The sequence below is a fragment of the Tupaia chinensis genome, unplaced genomic scaffold, assembly GCF_000334495.1.
Source record: "Tupaia chinensis unplaced genomic scaffold, TupChi_1.0 Scaffold000159_1, whole genome shotgun sequence".
NCBI classification, from domain to species: Eukaryota; Metazoa; Chordata; class Mammalia; order Scandentia; family Tupaiidae; genus Tupaia; species Tupaia belangeri.
The window spans coordinates 5,880,475-5,907,807 of NW_006159630.1; the positions used below are offsets into that span (position 1 = coordinate 5,880,475).

Below are 27,333 nucleotides of genomic sequence, written 5' to 3' on the forward strand. Positions count from 1 at the left end.
GGGGGAGGGGGGGGGGCAGCTGGAGGGGCAGCCTGCTGGGGTGGAGGGTGGTGGCGGCCCTGGCCACGTGTGCATGGGCTTCCTCAGGGCACGGCCGCCAGCACCAAGAACAAACTGCCCAGCCTCATCACCTCCATGGAGACCATCGGGGCGAAAGCGCTGGAGGACTTTGCCGACAACATCAAGGTCCACCCCACCCCCAGGCCTGGCCCACAAGCCCCTGAGGCGGGGGGGGGGGTCTGCCAGGAGGGAAGCCTGTGCACTGCTGGTCTGGGGCACCCACATGCCTCCCTCTCCTTTCCAAGCCCCCTCTTTTCCCTTTGGGTCCTGTGTCTGCTCAGCCTTTGTGCCATGTGTCATAACCCCATCTGCCAGAAGGTGGCGCCAGGAGCAAGCAGCAGGGCATGGGGTGGGCCCGAGGCCAACTGGGCAGCTGTTTCTGGGAACCAGGGCCTGTTTTTTCCACAGAATGACCCGGACAAGGAGTACAACATGCCCAAGGATGGCACCGTGCACGAGCTCACAAGCAACGTAAGTATTGCCCGAGGACACCTGGGGAGGGAGGAGAAAGGGGCTCTGGGCCAGACAGAAACTAGCCCCAGGGAGGGCCTGGCCTGCCCCAGAGCTGCTGGGTGACCCACGGCAAATGGGCACGGAGGGCTGGGCGTCTCCAGCACACGGGCCTTCGCCGCGGTGCGACGTGAGCTGCCCAGATGCCCTGTTCACTGGGCAGGTCCTTGGCCTTAGGCTGCCCTTTTGGTCAGTGGGCATGTTGTGGAAGGCATCAGGCTGGGTCCTGTCATGTGACTTCCTGGACCCTTTCGCTCCCCACCCAGGCCATCCTCTTCCTGCAGCAGCTTCTGGACTTCCAGGAGACAGCAGGTGCCATGCTGGCCTCCCAAGGTATTCGGCACCTGCTAGCTGGGCCCTGCCTGTGCCCTCCTCCCTCTTGCCTGGAGATGTGGAGTTCGGCCCCCCAGAGGTGCTGGCCTCTGAGTGTGGGCAGGGTGTGGTGAGGTCTCCAGCTCGCAGAGGGCACCGAGATGTGGCCTGCAGGGGCTGTCCCCAGCCAAGCCTCAAGAGAGCGAGATTGGGCTATGCCTCTCAGATAAGCCCCCGGCCCATCCCTCTGCTCCTCTGACCGCTTGTGCTTGTCCTGGGCAGCCGCATGGGCTGGTTGAATGTTGCCTTGTCAGCCCCGCCCCTTCTGCATTTCCCTACACCTTCATGTCTGCATGTCCTAATCAGCCTCACACAACTGACCTTGGGTGGCATCCCAGGGTCTACCGGTATCTTCCTACTGACCACTGCCCTGGGACTGGAACTTGGGAGGTTGACCTGTAAGGAGGAGCCCGTTTCTGTGTTGTTCTGAGCACTGAGGTCCCCAAGCCCTTGTCTCTCCTCAATTTGGGGGGCAAGGAGCCACAAGGCAGCCGTTGGCCTGTGGTTCTCTGGGTCTCCCCTTTCAAGGTGTCCCCTGGTCTTCAGAGGGCTCTGCCTGTGTGTCCGCTGTCTGTGTCTGGCTGTCGGGGAGAGATCTGCTTGCCTCGGGTGACACGACCATTTCTAACCTGTTTTTGCACTTTGCATCTTTCTCCCTCCTTCGTCTCTTCTCCGTCCCCTCTGTGTGCTCTGCCTTTCATTCCGTAGTTCTTGGGGACACATACAATATTCCTTTAGACCCCCGAGGTAAGCAGTGCGGCTCTACAGCCCCTTCTTCCCCGTGGTGAGGTTCCCTGGGAACCAGCTCTAAGGACCCATGGGGAGCGGGTCACAGGAGGCGTGTTGTCCTGGGGTGCTTCCACCTGTCTCAGCTCCCTTCAGGGCCACTTCGTGTTAGCTGACCCAGGCAGCTCCCTCTGGGCCCAGCACCCATGCTTGCCCTCCAGGCTACCCTGTCTGCACCCCCGGGACCTTGTGAGCTGTGCAGGCAGCAGATGCCTGGCCAGAAGGGCCTATAGAAGGGTGGCGGGAAGTGTGGGGGAAAGGCAGAGAAGTGGGGAGCCCATCCTGGGGTTTTGCTGTTGGCTAATGGAAAAAGGGTCTTTAGCTTCTCTGCCGGCATGGGTGGGTGCTTTGGGGCAGGGTGCTGGCACCCCCTTCCTGTCCTGCCTGCCTCCCTGCTGCCATGGGCCAGCCCCTTAACTGTAGAGGGGCAGCCCTGGGTTCTCAGAAAGAGTCCAGATCGGGGCTCCCCGCGCAGGCAGGCAAGCCCGTAGCTCAGGGCCTGCCCCAGCATTTCTACAGACTGGCTGTGGGAGGGCTGACGGGTCCTGGCCCTCGCCTCCCGGTCACAGGCCCTCCCTTCTCACAGAGACCAGCTCCTCGGCCACCAGCCACAGCTCCGTGGTCAGCAGGCGCCTGCTGAGCACCTACATCTGTGAGTGCCCCTCGCCCTGCAGCCCACGCCCGCACCCCTTGCCCTCCTCGCCCTTTGCTAGCTCTTCCTGAGACTCTGGCCCTGGGAGTCATGCCTAACCTCTAGTCCAGGGACCGGCAGCTCGGCCCAGGGCTCCCGGGGCCCTGGAGTTTGGAGTCAGAAGGGGCTCAGAGTGCCGCACCGCAGTTGGCCAGGGGGCTCACAGCCGGCCATTTGGTCAGCCTGTCCTGTGGGCACGCCGTGTCTCCCGGTGCAGGTAAAGTCCTAGGCAACCTGCAGCTGAACTTGCTGAGCAAGTCCAAGGTGTACGAGGACCCCGCTCTGAGCGCCATCTTCCTGCACAACAACTACAACTACATCCTCAAGTCCCTGGAGAAGTAAGTGGCCCGCAGGCCCGGGCCGCGCTGCCGTCCCTCACCTCACCGTGCCTGTGTGTGCGGAGGCAGGGGCTCGGCTGAGCTCGTCCCAGGGCCCAGGGAGGCCCCTGAGTGTTGCTGCAGAGCTGGCAGCTGTGGGCCAGGACCCACTGTGTCCTCTGCTCTCTCTACCCCTGTCAGGTCTGAGCTGATCCAGCTGGTGGCTGTGACCCAGAAGACAGCGGAGCGCTCCTACCGGGAGCACATTGAGCAGCAGATCCAGACCTACCAGCGCAGGTGGGCCCCGTGCCACTGCTCGCTCTTCCTTCTCTGCCTGTCAGCACACCCTCCGCTGGCTGCGGGGTCCCTAACGGAGGACTGCTGGCCTGTGGCTCCGGTTCCCCACCGTGTCCTCACTCACTCCAGTTCACACGACTCTCCTTCCTTCCCGCTTACCTGTCCTCGGTCTCCTCTCTCCTATTTGTTTCTCCATCTTAACTGGCTATGTTATCAACATGAGGGGTGGCCAGTAGGTCCTGCTTCAGTTTATTGAATGTTCTGTGTTTCCTGGCCTTCATTTGAAAAGCAAGCTGCTGAAACATTTTCTGTCCCCCAAATCTCAGTTGTTTTGCTCAGTTGTGACCCGGATCAATTCCTAACCACCTCTCCCACCCACGTAGATCAAGAGATTTGGAGGGGAAAAAAAAGAAAACCAGCCCCGGGGGGAGGGGAGAGGAGGAAGCAGCAGCCCCGGGCTGCCCTTCCCCTGCCCTCACGCCCTCTCCCTGCCTGGCAGCTGGGTGAAGGTGACGGACTACATCACAGAGAAGAACCTGCCTGTGTTCCAGCCTGGGGTCAAGGTGGGCTGGAGGCCTGTGCTGGGAAGGGGTGTTTAGCAGATAGGATACCTTTGGTCATGTTTGAGGAAAATGGGGGAAACGGACACCTCCTTCTGGGAGCAGAGAGCAGCAGGTGCATGAGTCCCTGGGACAGGAGCGAGGAGGGGCGCAGGGGCAGGGAAGGGGCTGTATCCTGAGGAGAGCCTTCTCCGCCATCTCTCTGGCTCCTCCAGCTCCGGGACAAGGAACGGCAGATGATCAAGGAGCGTTTTAAGGTGAGCCGGGTACCGTCCCTTCCGCTGCGTGCTGCTGCTGTCGTGACGACAGGCCCACGGCATTTGTCTCCGGGGCCCTACCCTTTCCACCGTTCTGGTGCCAGGGTTTCAATGATGGTCTCGAAGAATTGTGCAAGATCCAGAAAGCCTGGGCTATTCCCGACACGGAGCAGAGGGACAAGATTCGCCAGGCTCAGAAAAACGTTGTCAAGGAGACCTACGGGGCCTTCCTGCACAGGTGAGCCCTCCGCTCCCCAGCCCTGCGCTGCTACATCCTCCACCTGTGCCTCTGTGCACCCATCGTCCTCGAGAGCAAAGGGGTGGGTCTGGTAGCAGATTGGGTGCCCGGGCTTCGGCCCCTCACTCAGGGCCAGGCCGTTCCTGAGATCCAGCCAGGAGGACGGGGCCGAGGGCAGAGCTGGGCAGACTGGGCCTTCCCCTCGCCTTGACGGCAATGCCTGGTCAGGTATGGTGGCGTGCCCTTCACCAAGAACCCCGAGAAGTACATCAAGTACCGTGTGGAGCAGGTGGGTGACATGATTGATCGACTCTTCGACACCTCCGCCTGACCTGCTGCTGTGCCTGCCTGGTTCTGCCAGACCGACCCTGTTACTGACAGTAAAGCAGTGTTGACCCGCCTCTGGGCCGTGAGTGTGCAGTCCTTTGGACACAGCCTTCCTGCGCTGCCCCAGCCAGGAGCTCTGGCCCAGAGCCCTCCAGTCCTGGTTTCTGTTCTTCCCTGAGGCCAGTGTTCCCCCCAACCAGCACTCCCCCCGGAGCCCTGGCTCACTTCCCTGGCCACAGAAAGGAGTGAGAAGGAAGACAGGCCTTGCCCACAGCTGCCTGGTATGTACCAAGGGCCAGAGGGCAGAATGAGCCAGCTCTGGGTCAGTTCAGAGCTTGGGGTGGAGAATTCCCCTGTCAGCCCGGAGACGTCGGGAGGGCTCGGGGGTGCCTAGAGACCCTGGGGCAGAGTGGTGACACATGGCATGCTCTCTTGGATTTAGCTCAGGAAACCCCATCCCCACAGCTCACCATCCTGAAGTCGGGATGCTGCACCTCCTAGGAGTCCCCTGGGTGGCTGGGGCAGGAGGCTTGCTCCCCACTCCCCCTGGGGTCCAGCAGGCTGCAGGAGACATTGGAGGAGGCGGTCTATGCCACCTGCCTCTCCTGCTCTGTCTCCCTGTCTCCCACGGCAGGGCCTTGTGGCCCAGGGCCCAGCCGCAGTGGTTGAGCAGCAGTTGGGCTGGGGGACTGGTAAATGGGGTGGGGCATCAAGGGCACAAAGTGGAGCCCCGCCTGCTTAGGGCGGAGTGAGCAGCAGTGTTCAGCGAAGGCAGACCCTCTGGGTGCACTTGCACTTGGCGATGGGTTTATTTCACACTCTAGGTATGGGAATGGGGAGGAGAGCTCAGGGTGGCCAGGGATCCTGGGTTAGGGACAAGAATGACCTTTCACCTCTGCCACTCTCCCAGAGACCGTGTCGTGGCTCTCTACTGGCCAGGGGAAACCAAACTGCATCCTGAGGTGTGCAGCCCTGGCCCTCCCTGTTAGGGCTTGGGCGGCCCACCGTGAGGTGTAGCCTGGCCGGGGGCTGGGTCAGACTTGCATGTCACCCACATCCAGATGCCAGCAAAGATGAACTGGCTGCACGCCACCCCAGCCACATACACAAGGAAGAAGATGTGGTCGGCAGCCTCGGCCCAGCTTCTCCACGACCCTTTGAGTCTTCCAGGGTATTCTGGCAGGTAGAGGTGGGAAAGGGAGCTGTTCTTTAGAGCTCTCTGGAAGTAAGGGTGAACCCCACAGATTGTCTGTATCTCCCCCTTCCTTAGATTTTTAACTAAAGAAAATGTGGGTCTGGCCCATTCTAGGCCATCTTCAGTTAAAGAAATGCACTCTCAGAGGCGCTGCAAGGCCTGGGGTCACCTCAGGGGTTAGGGTCACCTGGGCCAATAGGGAGGCCGAGGTTGCTCCTGCCAGACCAACTCCCTTGCAGGGAGGACAGGGTGGAGCCCAGGGCCAGCAGAGCCTACGGGGTGAAGGCGAAGGGTCTCCAAACACACCCAGCAGCCCCAGCCCCAGCCCCAGCCCCAGCCCCAGCCGTGGAGTGCAGCCTCCCAGCTCTGCCCTGAAGACTTGTCCTTCCCTCCCCAGTTCTCCTTCCCACCCACCCCCCGGGCCTGCCCACCTTCTGGCCTGGGCCCCGGGCACTCATGGTCTTGCTGTTCCCCTCTTGGGGCTGGGCTGGGGCTGCTCTGAGCCTGAAGCTTGTCCCGGGCCAGCAGCCCAGCAAATAGCACGGTCTCCATGGTACTGAGGAACAGGAGCAGCAGCAGGACCGTGAAGTAGTAAACTGGGCAAGAGGTGGAAGGGGTGGGGGGCAGTCAGGGCCAGGCCTGTTCTCTGCTTCCAGGAGCTCAGCAGAGGCCCCTGGCTGGGGTGACAGCAGGTGTAAGGTGTAGGCAGGCCAGGTACAATGGTCCTGCCAGGGCTAGGTGAGGGAGTGGCTTACTGAGCAGTGGGTTGCAGGACGAGGAGCTGGGCAGGGCCTGCACCAGCGAGGAGTGGAAGACGAGGTAGCCCAGCAGCAGCGTCACCTTGTATGCGATGCGCTCAGTGGCCCGGAGAGGCAGCAGCCCCCCACACACGTCAGCCAACAGAAGCGCCTCCCCAGGGACCAGCAGAGCTATGATGGCCTTCAGTGCTGTGTTCTTCAGGCTCAGCTGGAAGGAGAACAGGGCTTCTCCAGTATGCGGAGCGACAGCAGGAGGGTGGTGCCGTCTCTGGCTGTGTACCTACGCCCACCTCTATCAGCCTCTTCCCAACCAGACTCACCGTCACCTGGAAGCAGGGCGCCAACTGCTGGGGTAGGGCTTGGATTTTCAAGTCATAAACCACATATTCCCTCTTGACACTCACAATCTCATTCACCGCTTGGGCCCGGAACTGCAGTTCCGTTTCTGAAAGGGGTGTGGGGTACGAACAGTGAAGTAAGGAAGGGAGAACCCTGTCCCCAGTCTCTTGGAAACAAACCAGAGTCTGGGATGATGGAGACTCCTGACAGCTTTTGGAGACTCCATCTATAGGAGGGCTTCTCAAGGCTTGTTTTGCAACACCCCAGATTGTGGTTGGGGAGAGGACCCCATCGGACTTAGGAGAATTGTTGTAGAAATAAATGCATTTGGGGGCCAACCCTGCAGTGCAGTGGGTATGTGCCATGCTCAGGAGCCAGATCCCACTTGGCTAGCTGCGGTTTGAATCCCAGCCCGAGTGGCTTGAAAAGCATCCTGGGAGCATGTTCATGAGTGCCCCAAATCCCAGCAGGATGGAGCAGTGGAGGGGAGATTGTGGTGTGACCACACTGCATGGGGGATTCTCTCTCAGTGAAATAGAAATACATAGAAAACATAATAAATGCAGTCTGCACCACTTCATGGAGAGGGAGTGGTCAGATACTTCGGGTGCCTCATCTCACACCTGAAATTCCTGGACCCCCGGGGCAGTAGCTCCGTGGTTTAGTAAGGAAGGGTAGGGCTTTGCCAGGTTAGAGGTCACCTGATGGGTGTGGGATATCTACTGGGTGGCTACACCTTTAGGTGGTTCCAGGCCACAGCCATTTGAGCCTCGGCTCGACGCAGGTGGCTCAGACCTGTGGCTTGCCCTGGCTGTTGGAGGCAGCTGCTCCAGGGACCAGGGATGGCAGAGCTGTGTGATAATCTCCAAGAATGGTGGCCCTGGGATGGGAGCGAGGCTTCTCTGCAGAGAGCAGGGTGATGGCTGCCAGCAAGGTGAACAGCAGGCACTCCTCAGGCTCTGCAGCTCCTTCAGCCCAGGGGAGGCTGGTGTCAGGCCCAGGCAGGCACACCCCATATCAGATGATGCCTGGAGGCCAGAGGGTCTCCCCTCCCTTCACCCTTTGGCCCCTGCCCTGTCCACACCCGTGTTGCTGAGAGCAAAGAAGCTGAGGCTGCAGTTGCTCTGGTCCCGGGGAAAGCGGAGGAGCTCAAAGTCGCAGTTGGTCTCTGTGGTGAGGGCCAGATTGAGCTTAATGTGGCCATCCTGGTTCACCCGGGCCCGCGGGCTCTGGTCCTTCCATTCTACCCAGAGCCTGCAGGGAAAGATGGAGCAGTGGGAGGTGCAGCCCATTCAGACTGGGTTGGGAAAAGCTATCATCCCACACCAGCTCCAGCTGCCAGGAAGAGGGAAATGCAAGGCCGGGGAAGCGTGCTGGTAGTCTGGCAAGACCACTGGGGCAGAAAGTCATTAAGCCCACCCTCCACCCGCTGGGGGTAGGGAAGACAAAGAGGGATATGCACAGCGGCTCCTGGGGCAGCTTACGCCTCCCGGATGGTGAGTCCGGGTATCCAGATTGAGTCCCAGGGCAGTGTGACTGCGCGCCGCGGGTTCACGCTGGTATTCCAGGCCAGGCGAGTGTCCAGCCAGGACTAGGGACACAAAGACGTCCCTGAGGCTTCAGCCTTCGCCAATACTATGTGTCCCAAAGTCCAGCAGGGAAGGCCTCTACTAAGCTGCTCTAGCTGGGCTCTCCCACCCCACCTCCCCAGGGCGCTCACCAGCTGGAGCAGCAGCGTGGAGGACACAGTGTACCGCAGGATGTCCTGGGGGAGGAATCAGTGCGTCACCGTGGGTGGTGCTGCATGAAGGGGGCAGGAGACCCCGGCACTAACCTGAACTGAGTGCTGCCCCTTCCAGCTCAGCACTTGGGCCCCGCAGCCTGGTGGCTCTTACCACATTAAACACGTTGGACACGGACACCTGCACGCCCACCAGCAGGGGTGCATTCCCATTGTTCGGAATCTGCATGGTTTCTTGAACCTCCTGAGAAGAGTTGAGGCCAAAGAGGGCTGGCCAGGCTGAGGGACGGAGATGGAGGTCACTAGGGTCCCCGGGGTCCAAATATCCAAGCTTGTGACCTATGCCCCCCACTTACCAACCACCGGTGCATAGACGCCGTGTCCCTGAGTCAGGGGCCGGGTGGTGCCGAGCCCGAGGAAGGTGAGGTGGAGCAGTAGCTGCAGAGCCATGGTGCGGCCGGGGAGGGGCTGAATGCAGTGGCAGTGCCTATCCCAGCCACAACCTCTATTGCAGTCACTGGTCTGGGGGCTGTGCAGCCGGCTGGAGGCTGCAGCACTGTGCAAGGACCTGGGGCTTTGGCCTGGGCATCCCCGACAACCTGGTTCCGCAAATGCCTGAAAACAAAGCCCAGGACCCAGCCCCGCCTCCCCTGCACCTGTCGAGGCGTCCCTGTCCCGCTCTATTTCCACCACCTGGAACCCGTTGCTACGTTCAAAGCCCACAGAAGAGGATCTGGCTGGACCAGGACCCCAGCCCCTCCCAGACTTGGCCCTTCCCATCAGAACTAATAAAACCAGCCTTGGTTCAGTGGCTGGTGCCCACCTGGCTCAATACCCAAACCCTGGACCAGGCATGAGATGGGGCACCCATGGGAGTTTCCTTGCCTTTCCTTGAACACAGAACTGATTTTATGGCTCAAGACCTCTGGCAGTTGAGTGAACTCCTGGGCAGAAAGGAGCCCAGCTCATGAGCAAAAAACCTAGGGCATTCCTCTTCCACTCTGAACTGGCCAGTGGTACTTGGAGTCAAGTGCATGATGTGCGTTTATGAACCTAGCCTCAAGGAGAAGCTGGGTTACTAAAGACCAGGAAAATGTCAAGGTCAAGTTGGAGGAGCACTGATCTGGCTGCCCAGACTCAAAGGGACGTTGAGCTAGAAATGGACAAGGACCTGTCACCCTGAGACAAAACTCGGAACACATGTGGCTTCCTTTTTCTGTCGACCAATTCCATGGAATGGCTAAACGCTCCAGCTCCGCCTGCCTCTGTGGCTTTTGTTGCGCCTCTGTGGCTTGCGTGGCTGTTGATTCTGCCATCTGTAGTTTAGTGCCTGCATGGCCACATGCAGGGAGCCTCCGGTGCTGGCTCAGGTTTGGGCTGCCTTCCGCAGGAACTGCACTCCTTCCTGGTATGTCAGAAAAGGGGCCTGTGCTCACCTATGAGCTCCCCGGTCAAGTCCAGGGAGGTTTCTTCCCAAGGAGCGTTATGATAATGACGAAAGGGACACAGCACGTCTCTGCGGTGAAAAGGTTTGTGTTTTATTAACATACAAAACGTCTCCCCACCAGCCTCGCCCTTTAACATCCCAGCCACTCTCTAAGTGCTCTCAGGTCACGTTCACCGCCAGGATGTTGCTGGGGACCTTTTGCTCCCCGCAGGATGGGCTGGGGATCGTGCTGGAGGCCGCGTGGCAGGGCAGTGCCGGGGCCGGGACAAGGGGCCCCGCAGCCTCGCTCAAGTGCGTCAGGTCGGTCGACTCGCGCTCCAACAAGCTGCCGCTGGGGGTGCTCCGTGCGGCCACGCACACGCGGCCAGAGGCGCGACGCGGGGCGCGGCCCAGCAGGCCCGCGCAGATCTTGCGGAAGCCCTTGCGAAAGTGCTTGGAGACCAGCGCGTAGACTATGGGGTTGATGCAGGAGTTGGCATAGGAGACCAGGTGCGAGAGGATGCGCAGCGCGTACGTGGCGCGTGTGAGCGGGAAGTGGCCAAACCACACGCAGAGGATGAGTGCGTGGTGGGGCATCCAGCAGAGACAGAAGAGCACGGCCACGGTGACGATCATGCGCGTCACCTTGCGCTTGGCGCGCTGGGCACCGGAGTCCGCCGCCACCGGGTCGACGGCCCGCCAGAGGTAGCGCAGGGTGCGCGCGTAGGTCAGGCCGAGCACCAGCACCGGCAGCAAGTAGCTGAAGACGAAGGTGCAGAGGTCCATGGCGCGGCGGCGCGGTGCGCTCCACGCCGGGTGGCACACGGTCAGGTTCGCCAGCTGAGACTGGCGGTAGTAGCTCAGGTAGGGCCCAGAGAAGAGCAGCGACAGTCCCCAGATGATCCCGATGGCAGCCAGCGCGTTTCGAGGTGTGCGCAGCTCACGGGAGTGTAATGGGTAGCGGATGGCCAGATACCTAGGGGTCGGGCGGAAAAGGAAGGTGGGCAGTGCAGGAGCCCTCACCTAGGGCCCCCCACGCTCTTGAGGAAGGTCTGCAGCTTGAGTTTACACCGCCAAAGACCAGAGGGTGTCCCCGGAGCGCTCTCGGCTGGGTCTGGCTGCTGGTGGTGGTTAGGCAGGAATGGTGTGCCTCTAGGCCCCTGTGCCCACCGACAGACTCCACCCAGAGAACATCCCAAAGTCTTGGAGGACTGAGTGGGGAGGACCGGCTTTGGGAGACTGTGAATACCCACTAATGAGGTGCCCAGGGAGGCAGGACCCAGACGCCCGAGGATCTCAGTCTGGAAAAGATAGTCCAGCAAAATACAGCAAAGGTTATTCTGAGAAAAGCTGGGGCTTTGTGGGTCACACCAGCTGAGTCAGAACTGAAACACTTCAGTGGAAACGGGGCGTGCATGGGCTCAGTGGCCTCGCCTGGCTGTTTCAGGGAGGTCTGGAGGACATGGAGTGAGTGACCCGGCAGATGGAGATAAGCCAGTCAGGCAGGATGGGCTTCCCTCCCTGGGAACCACCCTGGTGTCCTGAAGTTCCTCCTGAGTCTGTGGTCTTCCCAAGGTGTCACTCTCCACTCCTGCTCCTCGCTCTCCTGGTGGGAGAGGGAGAGCTCCAGGGCACGCTCCTCTCTGGGCCTGCTCTGGAGGTGCAGCACAGGGCAGCTAGGGACCTTCAGACACGTTTGCCTCGACACTGGCCTGGGTCCTTGGGAAGGACCTAAGGTCCACAGTCCTGACCTTAGCTGACTGCATGGAGCAACCACACGTGGCTTAGAGGCCAATGTGGTGGAGGCGCCTGAAGTCGGCCCTGGGAGACCAACCGTTTGCTCCACGCTCAGGATAACGGGCCAGGCCACTTTGAGCAAGTCTCTCTCTTCTGTACATTGGGCACAGTAATTTCTCTGTCCCAATCTCACAGGGACATCACGTCAGGCCAGGTGAGACACACAGAAACAATCTGCTCAGGGAAACGCTGCGCATTGGCAGGCAGGTGATTTGGGACAACAGAGTTCTCAGGAGGACGCACCAAACCGTGGGACCTCGGGTGCCCCTAGCGGTATTCTTCATCTTCCTCTGCACCAACTTGCCTTTCACTGCTCCAGTCCCTTCGCCTTCTGGCGTCCTCTCTCTCTCTCTGTCTCTGTGTCCCCCTTGATCCCTGAGTCCACCTCCCTCTCCAGCCCCCTCCCAGAGTCCCCAGGGCGCCTCTCACCTGTCCAGGGAGACAGCGGCCAGCGTGAAACTGCTGGCGTGCATGGTGAGGAAGATGAGGAAGTGCACGCCCTTGCAGAGCAGCGAGCCGAACACCCAGCCGTCCAGGGTGTAGATGGTGGCCTGGAAGGGCACGCAGCACACGATGAAACACAGGTCGGCCACGCCCAGGTTGAGGATGAACAGGTTGGTGGTGCTGACCGCCTGGCCGCCGCGTAGCAGCATGGCCAGCACCAGCGCATTGCCCACGGTGCCCACGAGGAAGATGAGCGCGAAGAGCAGCGGCACGATGACAGCCTCGGGCTGCCAGGAGCCCCCGCCGCCCGCCTGGCTCGCGTTCTCAGCCCCCGGGCCGCCTGAGCCGTCCATGCTGCCGCCCAACGCGAGGCTGCCCGGGTTCCCGCAGCAGTCTGGGTTTTGGTGAGCGCGCAGCTCCGGCAGCTGCGGCCGTCAAGGGGCCCCACGCGACTCCGCCGAACTGCAGGCGGAGTGAGCCTCGCCGCAGCTGGGGTGGGAGTAGGGGTGGGCCCGGGTCAAGGGGAGGAGCAAGCAGCCGAAGGGTGGGATTGTGTCCCGCGGCGGCCCGCGGTGCCAGAGGAGGGCTACCGAGCGACCCCGTCCGCGTTCCTGCTGCCCACCCTTCATGCCCACTCCAGGCTTCAGCCCCGGGGTCCGGGCTGGGCAGGGCTGCGACCGCGAACCGGTTTCCCCGGCAGGCGCCGGAGTGATGGAGGCATCGGCTCCGGGACCTGCATGTGCGCGGAGCCTCGGGGACGTCCGAGCGCCTTGGCGCTTCCCTGCAGCCTGGCAGACTCCGGACCTCCCGGCAATGGCTGGGGGAGCCCTCGAAAAAGTTCCAGCCCCACTCTTGCGGGGTCGTGGGGCAATGGCCCGAGGCCAGCGCGGAGGCGAATCCGCCAGGGCTCGGGCTTTCCAAAACTGGAGAGCGGGACGACCCCAACCGGCCCTCCGCACCTCTGCGCTTTCTTAACTCCCGGGGGCGCCGGGCCTCACAGGGAGCGGCGGGGAGGCGGAGGGAGGTGTCTGCGGGAATTCCGCCAGCCTCGCTTCATCCCCGCCTCCCACCTTCCCCCTCCAATTCACTCCTGTTCCCTGAGCGGGCAGAATGCTGCTTCCCAGGAGGCTCCCTGAGAGGCCTGACACCGGTGAGCTGAAGTCTTCTTTTCCTCCTCACCCTCTCCAGATACCAAGGGGAACGCTTTGGAGAAAAGTCACAAGAGCAGAGCTCCACGCACTGGCCCCATTTCCCCGGATGCTCCAGGACAGCGGAAACACTCGTTTCTGCGCCAGGCTTTTGTGAAAGAGAATGATTAGTGTCTGTGTAGAATTGAAGCCTCCCTGGGGTCAGCAGGTGTGTTGGACTCCCCCATGGATGGCCACTGTTAGAGTCCCTTACTTAGCAGCTTGCTTTATCACTTTCCCTTTCCCTCTCTCTCTCTGGTTAAACGAAAGTTAATATAATAAATACAATTTTTAAAAATAATTCTAAAAAAAAAACAGAATTGAAGCCTCCCTGGGGCCAGCAGATGGCGCAGTGGTTAAAGCGCTGGGCTCCCACATGGCCAACAGGGTTCTGGACCTGATGCCTTGCTTTCTCACTTTCTCTCTCATTCTCTGGTGAGTGTTCACACCCTGTAGCAAATTTAAAAAGAATAATAATGGAGGTGGCAGGTGGCACAGTAGTTAAGGTGCGACCTGGTTTGAGTCCCAGACCCAGCATGTGTGTGTACGTGTCCCAAATCCCAAGAGAATGGAAGAGAAGGAATTGTCATGTGGCCATCGGGGGTGGTGGGGATGGTGAGGGTGGGGAGAGTTCTTGTTTTCTGTTTCTACCTCTTTCTCTCTAGTGAGTGCACTCACTTTATAGCAAAAATCCCCTCCAAAAAAGATAAAATAAATAATTATCTTTTTTGAGAGATCACTTCTTGGGATTTGGGCACATATGTAGCACATACACACACACGCATACACCTGGCATGAGGTTTAAGCCACTGGGTTCGGGACTTGAACTATGGTGGACCACTTGGGAGTCCAGCGACGTACCCAACACTCCATCTGCTGGTCTCATGAAGTACAATTGAAAACACGCATAAGGCAGATCACTAAAAAGGTGACATTTGAGCAGACTTGAAGGAGGTGAGGAAGTTGGCCAAGTAGATACCTCGAGGAAGCGCATTCCAGGTTGAGGGAACAACCAGTGCAAAGACCCTGAGGCCCGAATGCGCATGTGTCCCTAGAGCAAGGAGATTGCCAGGAAAAGAGGTGAGAGACAGCCTGCAGGCCTTTCATTCTTCCTAAGGACTTAGCTTTAGTATGAGTAAAGCCAGGCATTGCAGGTTTTGACTAGAGGGCTAACTCGACAGGACTTTATTTGGATAACAGATTTATTGAAACATAAATCCCATTTACTCATTTTTAATTGAAAGTTTTTCCAGTGTTCAGTATATTTGCAGAGTTGTGTAACAATTGCACTGACGGCCCCAAGTCCAGTGATGCCACAGGTTCCCAGCAGCGAGAAAGTCCCCGCCCTGGGCCACAGAGGATAGTGCAGAGACAGTCCTCGCGGCGGGGGTGCTTAGTTCCGGAGGGATGCTAACGCCATCCCCCAGCCCCCAGGGAGACAGACACCACTAAATCCAAAGTCTTCAGTCCCTCGCCATCTGCGGTGCAGGATGTGAGCCCGATATCCTATCCAGAGACGCAGAAGGCGGGGTCCGTCCCCGGTTCTCCTGGTCTTGGTGGAGAGGAGTGGGACGGTCCCGAGAAGACCTTGGCAGCCACGTCAACCGGTGCCAGAAGCCCCGGGCCAAGCCCCGGGCCAAGCCCCCGATCGCGAGCCGGGTAGCACACGGAGGCGCAGGCGCGCTCCATCGCACGGCCCCGGCTGCCGGAAGCGGGGGCGGGGGGGCGGTATCCCATCAGCCCCGTCCGGCGGGTCCCGCTCTCTACATCCCCTGGTCCAACCACATGCTCTATCCCGTCGTGCTCTGCGGCGCAGGGGCAAGATGGCTGCCGAGAAGCAAGTGCCTGGCGGCGGCGGCAGTAGCGGTGGCGGCAGCAGTGGCGGTGGTGGACGCGGTGCCGGAGGAGATGACAATAAAGAAAATGAACGCCCTTCAGCTGGATCGAAGGCAAACAAAGAATTCGGGGATAGCCTGAGTTTGGAGAGTATCCTAGAGGGATCGGGCCTAACCCGGCAGTGACTACGTGTCGATCTGCAGGGCTGGGGGTGGGAGAGGCGGCGTATCCCGGCACGTCCTGCCCAGGAGAGGCCGGGGGTTGCGGTTTCTCTCGCCCTTACTCTTTGGCACTCGGAGCTCCAGAGTCTGTCTCTCGACCGGCCTTTCCTCTCATTCGCCTTGCTCTCCAGGCTGGAGAACGTCCTTTGCTTCCAGGCGGCACTGAGCTTTTGGGCAGGTTTCTCCTGTGGTCTCCCAGTCGTCCAGTTGGAGAGCTTGTGACCGGAGTGACACTGGCCGTGCGTTGGGCCTTGGAGCACCAGAACTGGAGAGAGAAAACTGCAGTCTAGACGTGTAACTGACAGCCGTCATAGACTGTGAAGTGATAATTACAGCTTGATGCTCTAGATTGCTTAGAGGAAAAGCTTGTTGCCCGTTTTGTGTGTGTGTGTGTGTGTGTGTGTGTGTGTGTATATATATATACATATATATATAATGACCATTTATGTTGTTTTCCTATTAGATCTGTAGGCATTTTCTCTAGTTAGAAGTCATTCAGATAAGCTGGACCAGCCAGTTTTCTAGTTTCTACTAGTGTGTATCTCAGTTGAGTGAATGCTTCTGACATTAGTTTGTGGCTTTTTGAGATAAATGACAAATGGAGAAAACGTTGGAGAGTTTCTGAAAGAACACACTCAGCCCGACCACTTAATGTAGTTGAATTGGAATTTTATTTTTTAAATTGGTGGTAGAGTTCCAGATGTATGTTAGAATGACCTGTTCCTACTGCAGGCTTTCTAGCTCCTTCCGTATCCCGTTTTAGTTATTGAAAGAATCGTGCGTTGGGCCTTGGAGCACCAGAACTGGAGAGAGAAAACTGCAGTCTAGACGTGTAACTGACAGCCGTCATAGACTGTGAAGTGATAATTACAGCTTGATGCTCTAGATTGCTTAGAGGAAAAGCTTGTTGCCCGTTTTGTGTGTGTGTGTGTGTGTGTGTGTGTGTGTGTGTATATATATATACATATATATATAATGACCATTTATGTTGTTTTCCTATTAGATCTGTAGGCATTTTCTCTAGTTAGAAGTCATTCAGATAAGCTGGACCAGCCAGTTTTCTAGTTTCTACTAGTGTGTATCTCAGTTGAGTGAATGCTTCTGACATTAGTTTGTGGCTTTTTGAGATAAATGACAAATGGAGAAAACGTTGGAGAGTTTCTGAAAGAACACACTCAGCCCGACCACTTAATGTAGTTGAATTGGAATTTTATTTTTTAAATTGGTGGTAGAGTTCCAGATGTATGTTAGAATGACCTGTTCCTACTGCAGGCTTTCTAGCTCCTTCCGTATCCCGTTTTAGTTATTGAAAGAATCCTATTAGTGCGCACTCATTTAAAATACTGTAGGTTTGTGGGAAGCATTGAGGAAACACCGAAAGAAAACGAAAATTGTACAACAGATAAAGGTTATTTGACTCCCTAACATTTGGAATGTGATCTAATGTAGAGTTTGGCCAAAGGTTTATCATTTTAAAGAAAAACTGTAGTTTTATGCAAGCTCTGACCCACCTTGGTCCACAGGTGCTAATTATATGCTCTTGAAGCATCACAGCTGTTAAGGAAAGTTAGATTTGGCAGTTGTAGGAGGTTATGCAAATAGAGGAGTAGTCCACGTCATCCATAGCACGAAGCTGCTTGAATGAGTAAAGCGTGGGGTTCAAGTATAAATCAGTAGGAAACACTGCAGTTATAGTCAGCATTTAGAATCCAGCAGCTTTAATTAAGCTGTTGTGTTTCTTTTTTTAAAATCATTTCTTTACTTAATTTTATTTGTTATTATTATTTATTTTTTAATTTGACCAAAGAGGCAGAGAGAGAGAGTGAGAGGAAGAGAAAGTGAGAAAGTAAGCCGCCAGGTCTGGGATTTGAACCGTGGACAGCCATGTGGGAGTCCAGTACCTTAACAACCACATCACCTGCTGGCCCCTAAGCTGTTGTGTTTCAAAGACTAGTAATGTCCTTTCTTTTTTTTAAAAGTACTTTAGTACCAGTTCAGGCAGTAAACTTTTTTGCGTGCTCAGTCCTGACCGTGTGACAAGATAGCTAATGACAATAGTTACAAGAGACTTCATTTGTTAATATACTAAGCTTTTCACAAATGTTTAATGTACTATGGTTTGTCACAGATATAAACTAATTTTGCAGGTTTTGATTTATTTGGATTCTTGCCATTGTAAACTTTTCCTTAATCTTGACACTAGTTCTTCAGATCATTAAGGAATCCCAGCAACAGCATGGTTTGCGGCATGGCGATTTTCAGAGGTACAGGTTAGTATCGTGTACCGGATGTATGGAAGCACTGTGGACTTTTCGAACTTGGTTTGCCTTTGTTAATATCGTGCGTCCTTGCTTATATCAGGAAGTGTACCCGTAAAGACTAACGTTGATTTTATAGTGAATCCTCAAAAGGTATGCAATTTTCAAATTAAAAATGTATAATGAGCTGGCCTGGTAGCCTAGCTAGGCTCCCTGGACTTGGATCCTACATAGTTGACTGTGGTTCAAATCTTGGCCCAGGCAGCTTGGAAGAAAAAAGTTTTGATGAATAAAATGAATGTGATCTAATGTAGAGTTTGGCCAAAGGTTTATCATTTTAAAGAAAAACTGTAGTTTTATGCAAGCTCTGACCCACCTTGGTCCACAGGTGCTAATTATATGCTCTTGAAGCATCACAGCTGTTAAGGAAAGTTAGATTTGGCAGTTGTAGGAGGTTATGCAAATAGAGGAGTAGTCCACGTCATCCATAGCACGAAGCTGCTTGAATGAGTAAAGCGTGGGGTTCAAGTATAAATCAGTAGGAAACACTGCAGTTATAGTCAGCATTTAGAATCCAGCAGCTTTAATTAAGCTGTTGTGTTTCTTTTTTTAAAATCATTTCTTTACTTAATTTTATTTGTTATTATTATTTATTTTTTAATTTGACCAAAGAGGCAGAGAGAGAGAGTGAGAGGAAGAGAAAGTGAGAAAGTAAGCCGCCAGGTCTGGGATTTGAACCGTGGACAGCCATGTGGGAGTCCAGTACCTTAACAACCACATCACCTGCTGGCCCCTAAGCTGTTGTGTTTCAAAGACTAGTAATGTCCTTTCTTTTTTTTAAAAGTACTTTAGTACCAGTTCAGGCAGTAAACTTTTTTGCGTGCTCAGTCCTGACCGTGTGACAAGATAGCTAATGACAATAGTTACAAGAGACTTCATTTGTTAATATACTAAGCTTTTCACAAATGTTTAATGTACTATGGTTTGTCACAGATATAAACTAATTTTGCAGGTTTTGATTTATTTGGATTCTTGCCATTGTAAACTTTTCCTTAATCTTGACACTAGTTCTTCAGATCATTAAGGAATCCCAGCAACAGCATGGTTTGCGGCATGGCGATTTTCAGAGGTACAGGTTAGTATCGTGTACCGGATGTATGGAAGCACTGTGGACTTTTCGAACTTGGTTTGCCTTTGTTAATATCGTGCGTCCTTGCTTATATCAGGAAGTGTACCCGTAAAGACTAACGTTGATTTTATAGTGAATCCTCAAAAGGTATGCAATTTTCAAATTAAAAATGTATAATGAGCTGGCCTGGTAGCCTAGCTAGGCTCCCTGGACTTGGATCCTACATAGTTGACTGTGGTTCAAATCTTGGCCCAGGCAGCTTGGAAGAAAAAAGTTTTGATGAATAAAATAAGCCAACATTTTAACCCATTTTACACATCTCACAGTATTGTATTGGGCCTTTGGAAAAGTCATGACGCATTTTTTCATAGAAAAATATGTCGTATGGGGCTGGCAGGTGGCATGGTGGTTAAGGGTGCTGGACTCCCACATGACTGACTGTGGTTCGAGTCCCAGACCTGGTGACTTGCTTTCTTACTTTCCCTCCCTCCCTCCCTCCCTCCCTCTCTCTCTCTCACTCACTCACTTTCTCTGTCCTTCTCTGGCCAAAATACATACATAAATAAAATTAAATAAAAATAAGTATGAAAAAATACATGTCACGACTTTTCTGATGACCCAGTAGACAGACTTGGAGACGTCTGCTGAAAATATCAGGCAGTTATAGTAATCATTTCTTTATTTTATTCTGATCTGGTCATGCGCTAATCCCCTTCTTCCAGCCCACTGGCCTGTCAGATCCTGGGCATTCGAGCCTCTACTCAGTGTTTCAGGCGGACTTGGCGGGGGTTCAGACAGTGGCCCCTGTGTGGAACCTACCTTCTTTTGATCAGTATATTACTGCTGTGCCACACAGCTAGCTGGCACTGTGACAATCACTTCACTTAACCGCCTTGTAGAATCTTGGTTAAGTTCAGGGCTTTTGGCATTTTAAACATTACATTAGGTTGTTGGGAAAATCATGGCTTTTTTTTTTTTTTTTTTGAGAGGTTTTTGCTATAGGGCGCTTGTGCTCACCAGAAAGAGACAGAGAGACAGAAAGCAAGAAATCACCCCCCCAGGGGGGATGGCCACGCCACAATCCCTTCTCCTCCATCTCCTCCATTCTCCTCTCGGGATCTTGGGCACATACGCACACATACCCGGCATGAGTTTAACCCACCAGATCTTGGACTCGAACCGCAGTCTACTACATGGGAGTCCAGCGACATAGCCATTATGCCAACTGCTGGTCCCATGGCATTTTTTTTAAGAGTTATTTTATTTAACTTTATTTATTTATTTTAATTTTAGCAGAGAGAGAATAAGAGAAAGAGAGAGGGAAAGTGAGAAAGAAAGCCATCAGGTCTGGGACTCAAACCACGGTTGACCTGTGGGAGTCCAGTGCCTTTAATCACACCACCTGCCAGCCCCTCTTTTTTTTTAAGAGAAAAAATTTTGCTCTAGGGTACCTGTGCTTGCCAGAGAGACAGAGAGACAGAAAGCAAGAAATCACCCCCCCCAGGGGGTTTTGGCCACACTGCAATCCCTTCTCCTCCATTCTCCTCTTGGGATTTTGAGCATGCATGTACTTGTGTCCAACACGAGTTATAAGCTACCAGGTCTGAGACTTGAACCGTAGTCGACTATGTGGGACTCTAGCAACATAACTGTTATGCCATCTGCTGGTCCTGATGACGTATTTTTCAATGTTTTCCTGTGCAAGAATGCATCGTAACTTTCCCAATGACCCAATATAATAGAAACTTTTGTGGTATTTATTGGTAAACTTGTAACAGCCTTCAAACTAAAAACCAAATTTGATGAGATTCTAAAAAAGGGAATAGATGGAGCAGGTGGCGTGGTTAAGACACTGGTTTCCGCAAGTCGAGTCCTGGACCCAGACCCAGTGGTTTGAAAAACATGTCAGGTTGGGGACCAGCAGGTGGCGTGGTGGTTAAGGTGCTGGACATTCCCACATGGCTAACCATGGTTCGAGTCCCAGATCTGGTGGCTTGCCCTCTCTCTCTCTCTCTCTCTCTCTCTCTCTCTTTTTCTGTCTCTCTATGGTCAAATTAAAATAAATGAATGAATAAATAAATAAATATTAAAAAAAAAAAAAGGAAAAGAAAAGAAAAACATGTCAGATCCCTGTGCGTGCATGCCCAAAGTCTGAGAGGAGAGTGGAGGAAAAAGGATAGTGGCATGGTTATCCCCTGGGGGATGATTTCTCACTTTCCTTCTCTCTGGTAAGTGCACGCACCCATAGCAAAAAAAATGAACATAACAAAAAAATGAACTGTGTTGGCTAGCTAGGTGGCATGGTAGTTAAGATGGTTAGATCTCACACGGCCATCTACATGGTTCAAGTCTTGGACCTGGTAGCTTGAAAAAGTCACCAGGCACGTGTGCGTGCATGCCCAAATTCCCAAGAGGAGAAGAGATTGCAGCGTGGTCACCCCGCTTAGGGGATGCTTCTCACTTTACCTCTCTCCCTCTGGTGAGCACATACGCCCTATAGCGAAAACAAACAAGCAAAAAGTATAGGCGTGCGTACCAGCCTGTGGTGTTGTGTGGTGGAGGTGAGGTGGCTGGATCCCATGTGGGTGACTACATGGTTCAAGTCCTGGAACCTGTAGCTTGAAAAATGTGTGAAGCATGTGTCTGCATACCCTGAGTCCCAGAGGGAGGGAGAAATGGAGACAGGATTGTGGAATTACCATGGCCCATGCAGGAGGTGCTCTCGGGGAGCACACATACTCTTAGGCAAAATAAGGTGCCTAATGCGAATGCAGTTTGTTATCGAAAAGCAGATACCAACTCTTTCCATGCTGTGGGTATTTCAGGCTTTGACTGTCTGATGTGAGAAAATACTTCTGAGGGACCAGCGAATGACGTAATAGGTACGTCGCTGGACTCCTGCATAGTCAACTGCAGTTTGAGTCCCAGACCCAGCAGCTTAAAACTCATGCCGGGTGTGTGTACTCAAAATCCTGAGAGGAGGGTGGAGGAAAAGGGATTGTGGCATGGCCATCCCCCTGGGGGGTGATTCCTCACTTTCTATCTCTCTGTTATTCCGGCAAGCACATGCACCCTAGAGCAACAGTCCCTTTTAAAAAATAAATAAGGTTCAGGCGGCTGACTGAGCAGTTAAAGTCCTGGACCCAGCATCTTGAGAGTCACGGTGGGTATATGTGCATACACACCCAAAATCCTGAGAGAAGAATGGAGGAGAAGGGATTGTGGCATAGCCTTCTGTCTTTCTGGGAAGTGCACGTGCCCTATTGCAGAAACAAAGAAAAAAGTACTAGTATAATCTGTGTCAAATTGTTACTAATTCCTTCTGTCAAAAGCTTTTAGTGAGCATCTATCAAGTGCCCAATACCATTCTGAACAGCTGGAAAGGCAACAGGTAATGCAGGCAGAATGTTGTCATCTTGGGGAGTTTACAAGCAAAACGAACTCAAAATATTAGAGTATGATGGATTAAAGGAATTGCTGTAAAAGAGAGTTTGATGTAGGGTGGATCAAGAAAGGCAAGTTTTTTGTTGTTGTAGTACGTGTATGTGCTTGCCTGAGAGAGACAAGAGAGAGAAAATGAGAGACCATCCCCAGAGAGACGGCCACACCATAATTCCTTTTCCATGTCTTTCTGGAGATGGAGATGGGGGAGGGAATGGAAAGCATCCTCCATGGGGAGTGGTCACACCACAATTGCCTCTCCTCCATTTCTCCCTCCTTTAGGGATTTTGGACATGTATCCCATGTGCCTGGAGTGTTCATGCCAGGTTCAGTACTCGAGCCGTGTAATCGGCCATGTGGGATTCAGATACCCTAACCACCAGGCCACAGGCTGGCCTGAAAGAGAAGATATTTTGCACCCTGTATTAGCCCCTGTTACCAGCACCCGGTGTAAGAGACAGACATTACCAACATCCCACAAGTCCCCCTTTGGCCCCTTGATCACAAACTCTTCCTCCCGAGGGTTACCACTGTTGTCTGACTCCTTCGATCAGGTCCGCTTGCTTTTGAAATGTAGCTCCATCACAGTATTCTCTTGTGAGACTCCTTCAACGTTGTGTTGGTAAAGCTCCTCCGTATCTTTGGGTAGTTGATTCTTTCATTCTCGTAAGGTATCCTCTTACGTGAATATACCGCAGTTTTTATACCACTGTGCTATCGTGGGGCCCTTGGGCCATTTCCAGTCTGGGCTGTCCTGGCTAGTGCCGTTCTGAACATTGGACAAGACTTGGTAAGGACAGCGGTTACCCTGTGTCGGACGATGTTGTCCATGCCCTTGCCAGCACTCAGTGTGTTCTGCTTTGCATTTTATCACTGGGTTAGTTTTTTAAAATTATTTTATTTAACTTTATTTATATATTTTTAATTTGACCAGGCAGGGACAGAAGGATTGAAAGAGGGAGAGAGGAAAAGCAAGAAAGCAGGCTATCAGGTCCGAGATTTGAACCATGGTCGGCCATGTGGGAATCCAGCGCCCTTAACCACTACGCCACCTGCCAGCCCCGGATTAATTTTTTTTACAAAAGAATTATTTATATATTTTAATTATTATTTAAAAAATTTTTTTTGTCATTATTCTTCAATTTTGACCAGCAAGAGACAGAAAGGGAGAGAGAAAGCAAGCTGCCAGGTTTGGGACTTGAACCATGGTCAGCCACGTGAGAGTCCAGCACTTCAGCCGTCTCGCCACCTGCTGACCCCAAAGAATTATTTATTTTTATTATTATTATTTTAATATGCTACAAGGCATGCGCTTACCAGAGGCAGAGTTGGGGAGAGAGAGAGAGAGTGAGAGAGAGCATGTGTGTGCAAATTGCCAGGCCTAGGACTCGAACGCTAGGTGGCCATGTGGAAGTCCAGCACCTTAACCACCACGCCACCTGTTGGCCTCTTGTTGGATTATTTTAAAGCAGATCCTGGACAGCATACCATTTCACCATTGGAACTTCACTTTGCATCTCCAAATAAGGCTTTTAAAAAACAACCAAAATACTGTTACCCCAACTAACCAAATAACGGTGATTTCTCAGTGTCATGTCATACAGTGATGTAAATTATGTGAACCTGTATTTAGTTATGCAGCTTTCTCTGATTTCTTTAATATATCTTTTTTTGGGGGGGAGGGGAGAGGTTTTTACCATAGGGCGCGTGCGCTCGCCAGACAGAGAGAGAGAGACAGAGAGATAGAAAGCGAGAAATCACCCCCCAGGGGGGATGGCCATGCCGCAATCCCTTCTCCTCCATTCTCCTCTCGGGATCTTGGGCACGCACGCACACGCGCCCAGCGTGAGTTTAAGCCACTGGGTCCAGGACTCGAACCGCAGTTGACTATGTGGGAGTCCAGCGACATAGCCATTACGCTAACTGCCAGTCCCTTTAATATATCTTTTTTTGAAAAATTATTTATTCTATCTAACTTTATTTATTTATTTATTTATTTATTTTGACTAGAGAGAGAGAGAGAGAGAGAGAGAGAGAGAGCGAGCGAGCCGCCAGGTCCGGACTCAAACCTTAATCTGCCATGTGGGAGTCCAGTGCCCTCAACTACAACGCCACCTGCTGGCCCTGTCTTTACATTTAAAAAAAAATTGAAACAGACTTATAGACAAGTTGTAAGTAATAGTTTTTTTCTGAATAAATGAGAGTAAATTGCTTACCTGATGCCCCTTACCCCTGAATACATTGTATTATGTTTTAGACAAATAATGACATTCTCTCACATACCCACAGTAACACAACTGTCAAAAGCAAAAAACTAGTACTAAGTGCTACTATCATCTAATCCTTAGGAGCCCATTCAGGATTTTCCGGTTACCCCAATAGTTTCCTTCCTTCCTTTTTTTTTTTTTTTAATTTGCCAGAGGGCATGTGTGTTCTCCAAGAGAGAGAAAGAGAAGGAAAGTGAGAAAGCACCTCCTCCACCACCACTAGGGTATGCTCACACTGCAGTCCCTTCTCCATGTCCCTTTCGGGTTTCTGGGCACATGTGCACACACACGTGTGTGTTTCAAGCCACAGGGTCCAGGACTTGCAGTGCAGAGTCAGCCGTGTGGGGGTTGGCCTTGTAGGATCCATGCTGCCAACTGGCCTGAAGGAAGTCCTTTCTAACAAAAAGATCCAATTCAGAATTGTGCATTGCATGGCGTAGTTGTCACGTCTCTTTAATCTTAACTCTAGCATGACTCCTCAGTCTTTCATTGATTTACAAGATCTTTAAACTTGAACATTACAGGCCATCTGTGTTGTAGAGTGCCACTCAGTTTGGGCTTATTTGCTGTCTCCTTAGGATGAGATGTGGTGCAGAGTTCATCCCATGGTGCCCACCTCGCAGCTCACAATTTCAGTTGTCCAGTCACTGTCGTGATTTTCAAGCTGCTAGTTCTGGGACTCAAACCACAGGGTCAGCTACGTATGATCCAGCTCCCCTAGGCCACATGGCTGGCTCCAGTTTTATTTTGACAAATATGTGTAGTTAGCTGCCATAAAACTGAGATACAGAAAAAAATAAACAGCTAGCAGGTGGCATGAACATTAAGGCACGGGATCCCATGTGGCCAACGGTGCTTTTCGAGTCCCAGACCTAGTGGCTTGAAAAACATTAGGCGTGTGTGTGCTTGTCCAAAATGCCAAGAGGAAAATGGAGACGGGCTCACGGGTGGCTATTCCCAGTAGGGAGGGCTCTCTCTCCCTCTCTCCCTCCCTCTCGCTTTGTCTTTCCAACAAGTACACATGCTCTGTAGCAAGTTAAAAAGTAAGTAGACACTTTTAAAAAGCCATTTGAAGGACTGGCAAGTGGCATGGTGGTTAAAGGCGTTGGACTCCCACATGACCGACTATGGTTCAAGTCCTGGACCTGGTGGGTTGCTTTATCATCCCACCCCACCCCCACTTTCATTCTCACTCTGTCCCTCTCTGATCAAATTAAAATTAATTAATTTTTTTGGGCGGGGGAAGGTATTTGAGGAAAGTAACAGGGGTGGAACCTGATGTGGTAGGCTGAGGAGAGAGAGATGGGGAAGCAGACAGCAATTCTAGACCACAAGTTGATGTCACTGTGAAGGAACAGAAAGGGGCAGGTACCGTAGTTGTGTGGATGTGAAGTCGAGAGAGATTTTCTGGAGCATGTGCATGGTATGCACATGTGTCTGTGTGATTGAACAAAATGGGTTCATGCTATAGAGACTCCTCCATAACGTGTGTTTTTTCACCTAACAATATAACATGGCTACTAGTTAAACTTGCAGTTCCTAATTTGTTGAACTGCTCAACTACTGAAGGAAAATGGTGGGCGATCCTGTTTTTGTCTTAATCCACTTTTTCTTGGTCACGTTAACACTTGGGTACTGTGCTTAAGTCAGATGACCTGGGGGCAGATGTTACACAGGAGTGAGCTCTGGCTTCGTGGATTGTTGAGGGAGCAGTGCTTCTCCTGGCTTTTTACAGGACAGGTTCTTGGAAAATACGCCTCTGGAGGCTGACAGTTGCTAGTGAACGTATCCTTATTTATTACTGTCCTCGGTGGGGTGATTTAAGTATTCCTCGTCTTGTCTTCTGTAGTTAATTGCTGCAAGAGTTGCGTAATCTAGATTATAGCTTAGTTTTCGATGTTGGGTCACACGATTTAACACCACCTTACTTTTTAATTCTGGGGCTCAGGTTGACTTATACCCTAGCATTCTGCTGAGTTTCTTTAGGCAGAGTTTTAGTTGTGTAATTCTCACTTGATCTTTGCTCCCAGGGCTCAGGGGCCTTTCAGAAAACTTTCTTAAGGGACTGCAGATGGCATGGTGGTTAAGGTGCTGGACTCCCACATGGCAGACTGTGGTTCAAGTCCCAGATCTGGTGGCTTGGTTTCTCACTTTCTCCCCCCGCCCCCCCGGACAAATTAAAATATAATAATAATAAGTAATTATTTAAAAAAATTTCTTAATACCATAGAAGTTTATAATTTTTTGCAACAACAAAGGAACAGAAAAGAATCCACTTATGAGATCAGCAGTTGACGTAATGGCTATGTCGCTGGACTCCCATGTAGTCGACCATGGTTCAAGTCCCAGACCCAGTGGCTAAACTCACACCAGGTGCATGTATGATCGCACGTGCCCTATAGCAAAAACCTCTCAAAAAAAAAAATCCACTTATGATCTCAAAGCCCAAAGAGAACCAGGCATCATGAGCATTTTGACATGCTTCTTTTTAGATTTTCCTGTGCTGAAAAAATGTTTTTATTTGCATATACTTAGTGATAAGGAAAATCATGCATCTTGTGTTTTTTCATATTTTAGAAATGAAAATATAGATATGTGTAAAGAATAAAACATGCCCATATCCCAGTACCCTTAAGTACCTCCATTCACATGTTCACGTCTGACAAGACAAAGGAAAGTTTAAGCCACTGAGTCTGGGACTCGAACTGCAGTCGACTACATGGGAGTCCAGCACTAACTGTTGGTCCCTCAATGGATAATTTTTTAAAAATAAGTCATATGTACAATTTTGTGCCTCACTTTTTTGCTGAACATTATGTTGTATATATTTCTCTGTGCTTATAAAAATGTTCTATATATATATATATATATATATATAT

General features: G+C 52.7%; 4 protein-coding genes across 13 annotated transcripts in view; 2 read left to right on the forward strand and 2 right to left on the reverse strand.

The window, feature by feature from the left end:
- The window catches only part of EXOC7 (exocyst complex component 7), a 21,442-nt gene extending 16,954 nt beyond the window's left edge, over positions 1–4,488 (forward strand). For 5 of the 9 annotated variants that reach the window (XM_014586759.2, XM_006145761.3, XM_006145763.3 and 2 more), the window contains 11 exons: positions 88–186; positions 469–531; positions 837–903; positions 1,651–1,689; positions 2,315–2,380; positions 2,637–2,757; positions 2,938–3,033; positions 3,533–3,596; positions 3,809–3,850; positions 3,955–4,088; positions 4,317–4,488. In XM_014586759.2, the coding sequence (XP_014442245.1) occupies positions 88–186; positions 469–531; positions 837–903; positions 1,651–1,689; positions 2,315–2,380; positions 2,637–2,757; positions 2,938–3,033; positions 3,533–3,596; positions 3,809–3,850; positions 3,955–4,088; positions 4,317–4,419 (894 nt within the window). In that variant the 3' untranslated portion in view covers positions 4,420–4,488. The remainder of the gene's footprint in view (positions 1–87; positions 187–468; positions 532–836; positions 904–1,650; positions 1,690–2,314; positions 2,381–2,636; positions 2,758–2,937; positions 3,034–3,532; positions 3,597–3,808; positions 3,851–3,954; positions 4,089–4,316) is intronic. The other 4 variants (XM_006145762.3, XM_006145765.3, XM_006145766.3 and 1 more) reach the window with 1 other exon arrangement.
- A 121-nt stretch (positions 4,489–4,609) lies between these two features.
- On the reverse strand, positions 4,610–9,228 carry ZACN (zinc activated ion channel). The gene is made up of 9 exons (XM_027770812.1): positions 9,105–9,228; positions 8,603–8,799; positions 8,428–8,472; positions 8,192–8,298; positions 7,792–7,961; positions 6,689–6,813; positions 6,366–6,576; positions 6,042–6,206; positions 4,610–5,591 (listed from the first exon to the last, which is right to left on the reverse strand). The coding sequence occupies exons 1-9, from the start codon at positions 9,226–9,228 to the stop codon at positions 5,401–5,403; spliced, it is 1,335 nt and encodes a 444-aa protein (XP_027626613.1). The 3' UTR covers positions 4,610–5,400.
- Positions 9,229–9,737: 509 nt separating this feature from the next.
- GALR2 (galanin receptor 2) lies at positions 9,738–13,469 on the reverse strand. The gene is made up of 2 exons (XM_006145769.3): positions 12,101–13,469; positions 9,738–10,850 (listed from the first exon to the last, which is right to left on the reverse strand). Exons 1-2 carry the CDS (start codon positions 12,466–12,468, stop codon positions 10,055–10,057), a joined length of 1,164 nt encoding a protein of 387 aa, XP_006145831.1. The 5' UTR covers positions 12,469–13,469; the 3' UTR covers positions 9,738–10,054.
- A 1,578-nt stretch (positions 13,470–15,047) lies between these two features.
- Positions 15,048–27,333, forward strand: part of SRP68 (signal recognition particle 68) — a 48,440-nt gene continuing 36,154 nt past the window's right edge. Inside the window, exons 1-2 of one of the 2 annotated variants that reach the window (XM_006145770.3) lie at positions 15,048–15,288; positions 17,563–17,629. In XM_006145770.3, the coding sequence (XP_006145832.1) occupies positions 15,126–15,288; positions 17,563–17,629 (230 nt within the window). In that variant the 5' untranslated portion in view covers positions 15,048–15,125. Of the gene's footprint in view, positions 15,289–17,562; positions 17,630–18,685; positions 18,753–27,333 lie in introns of both variants that reach the window. The other variant, XM_006145771.3, reaches the window with a different exon arrangement.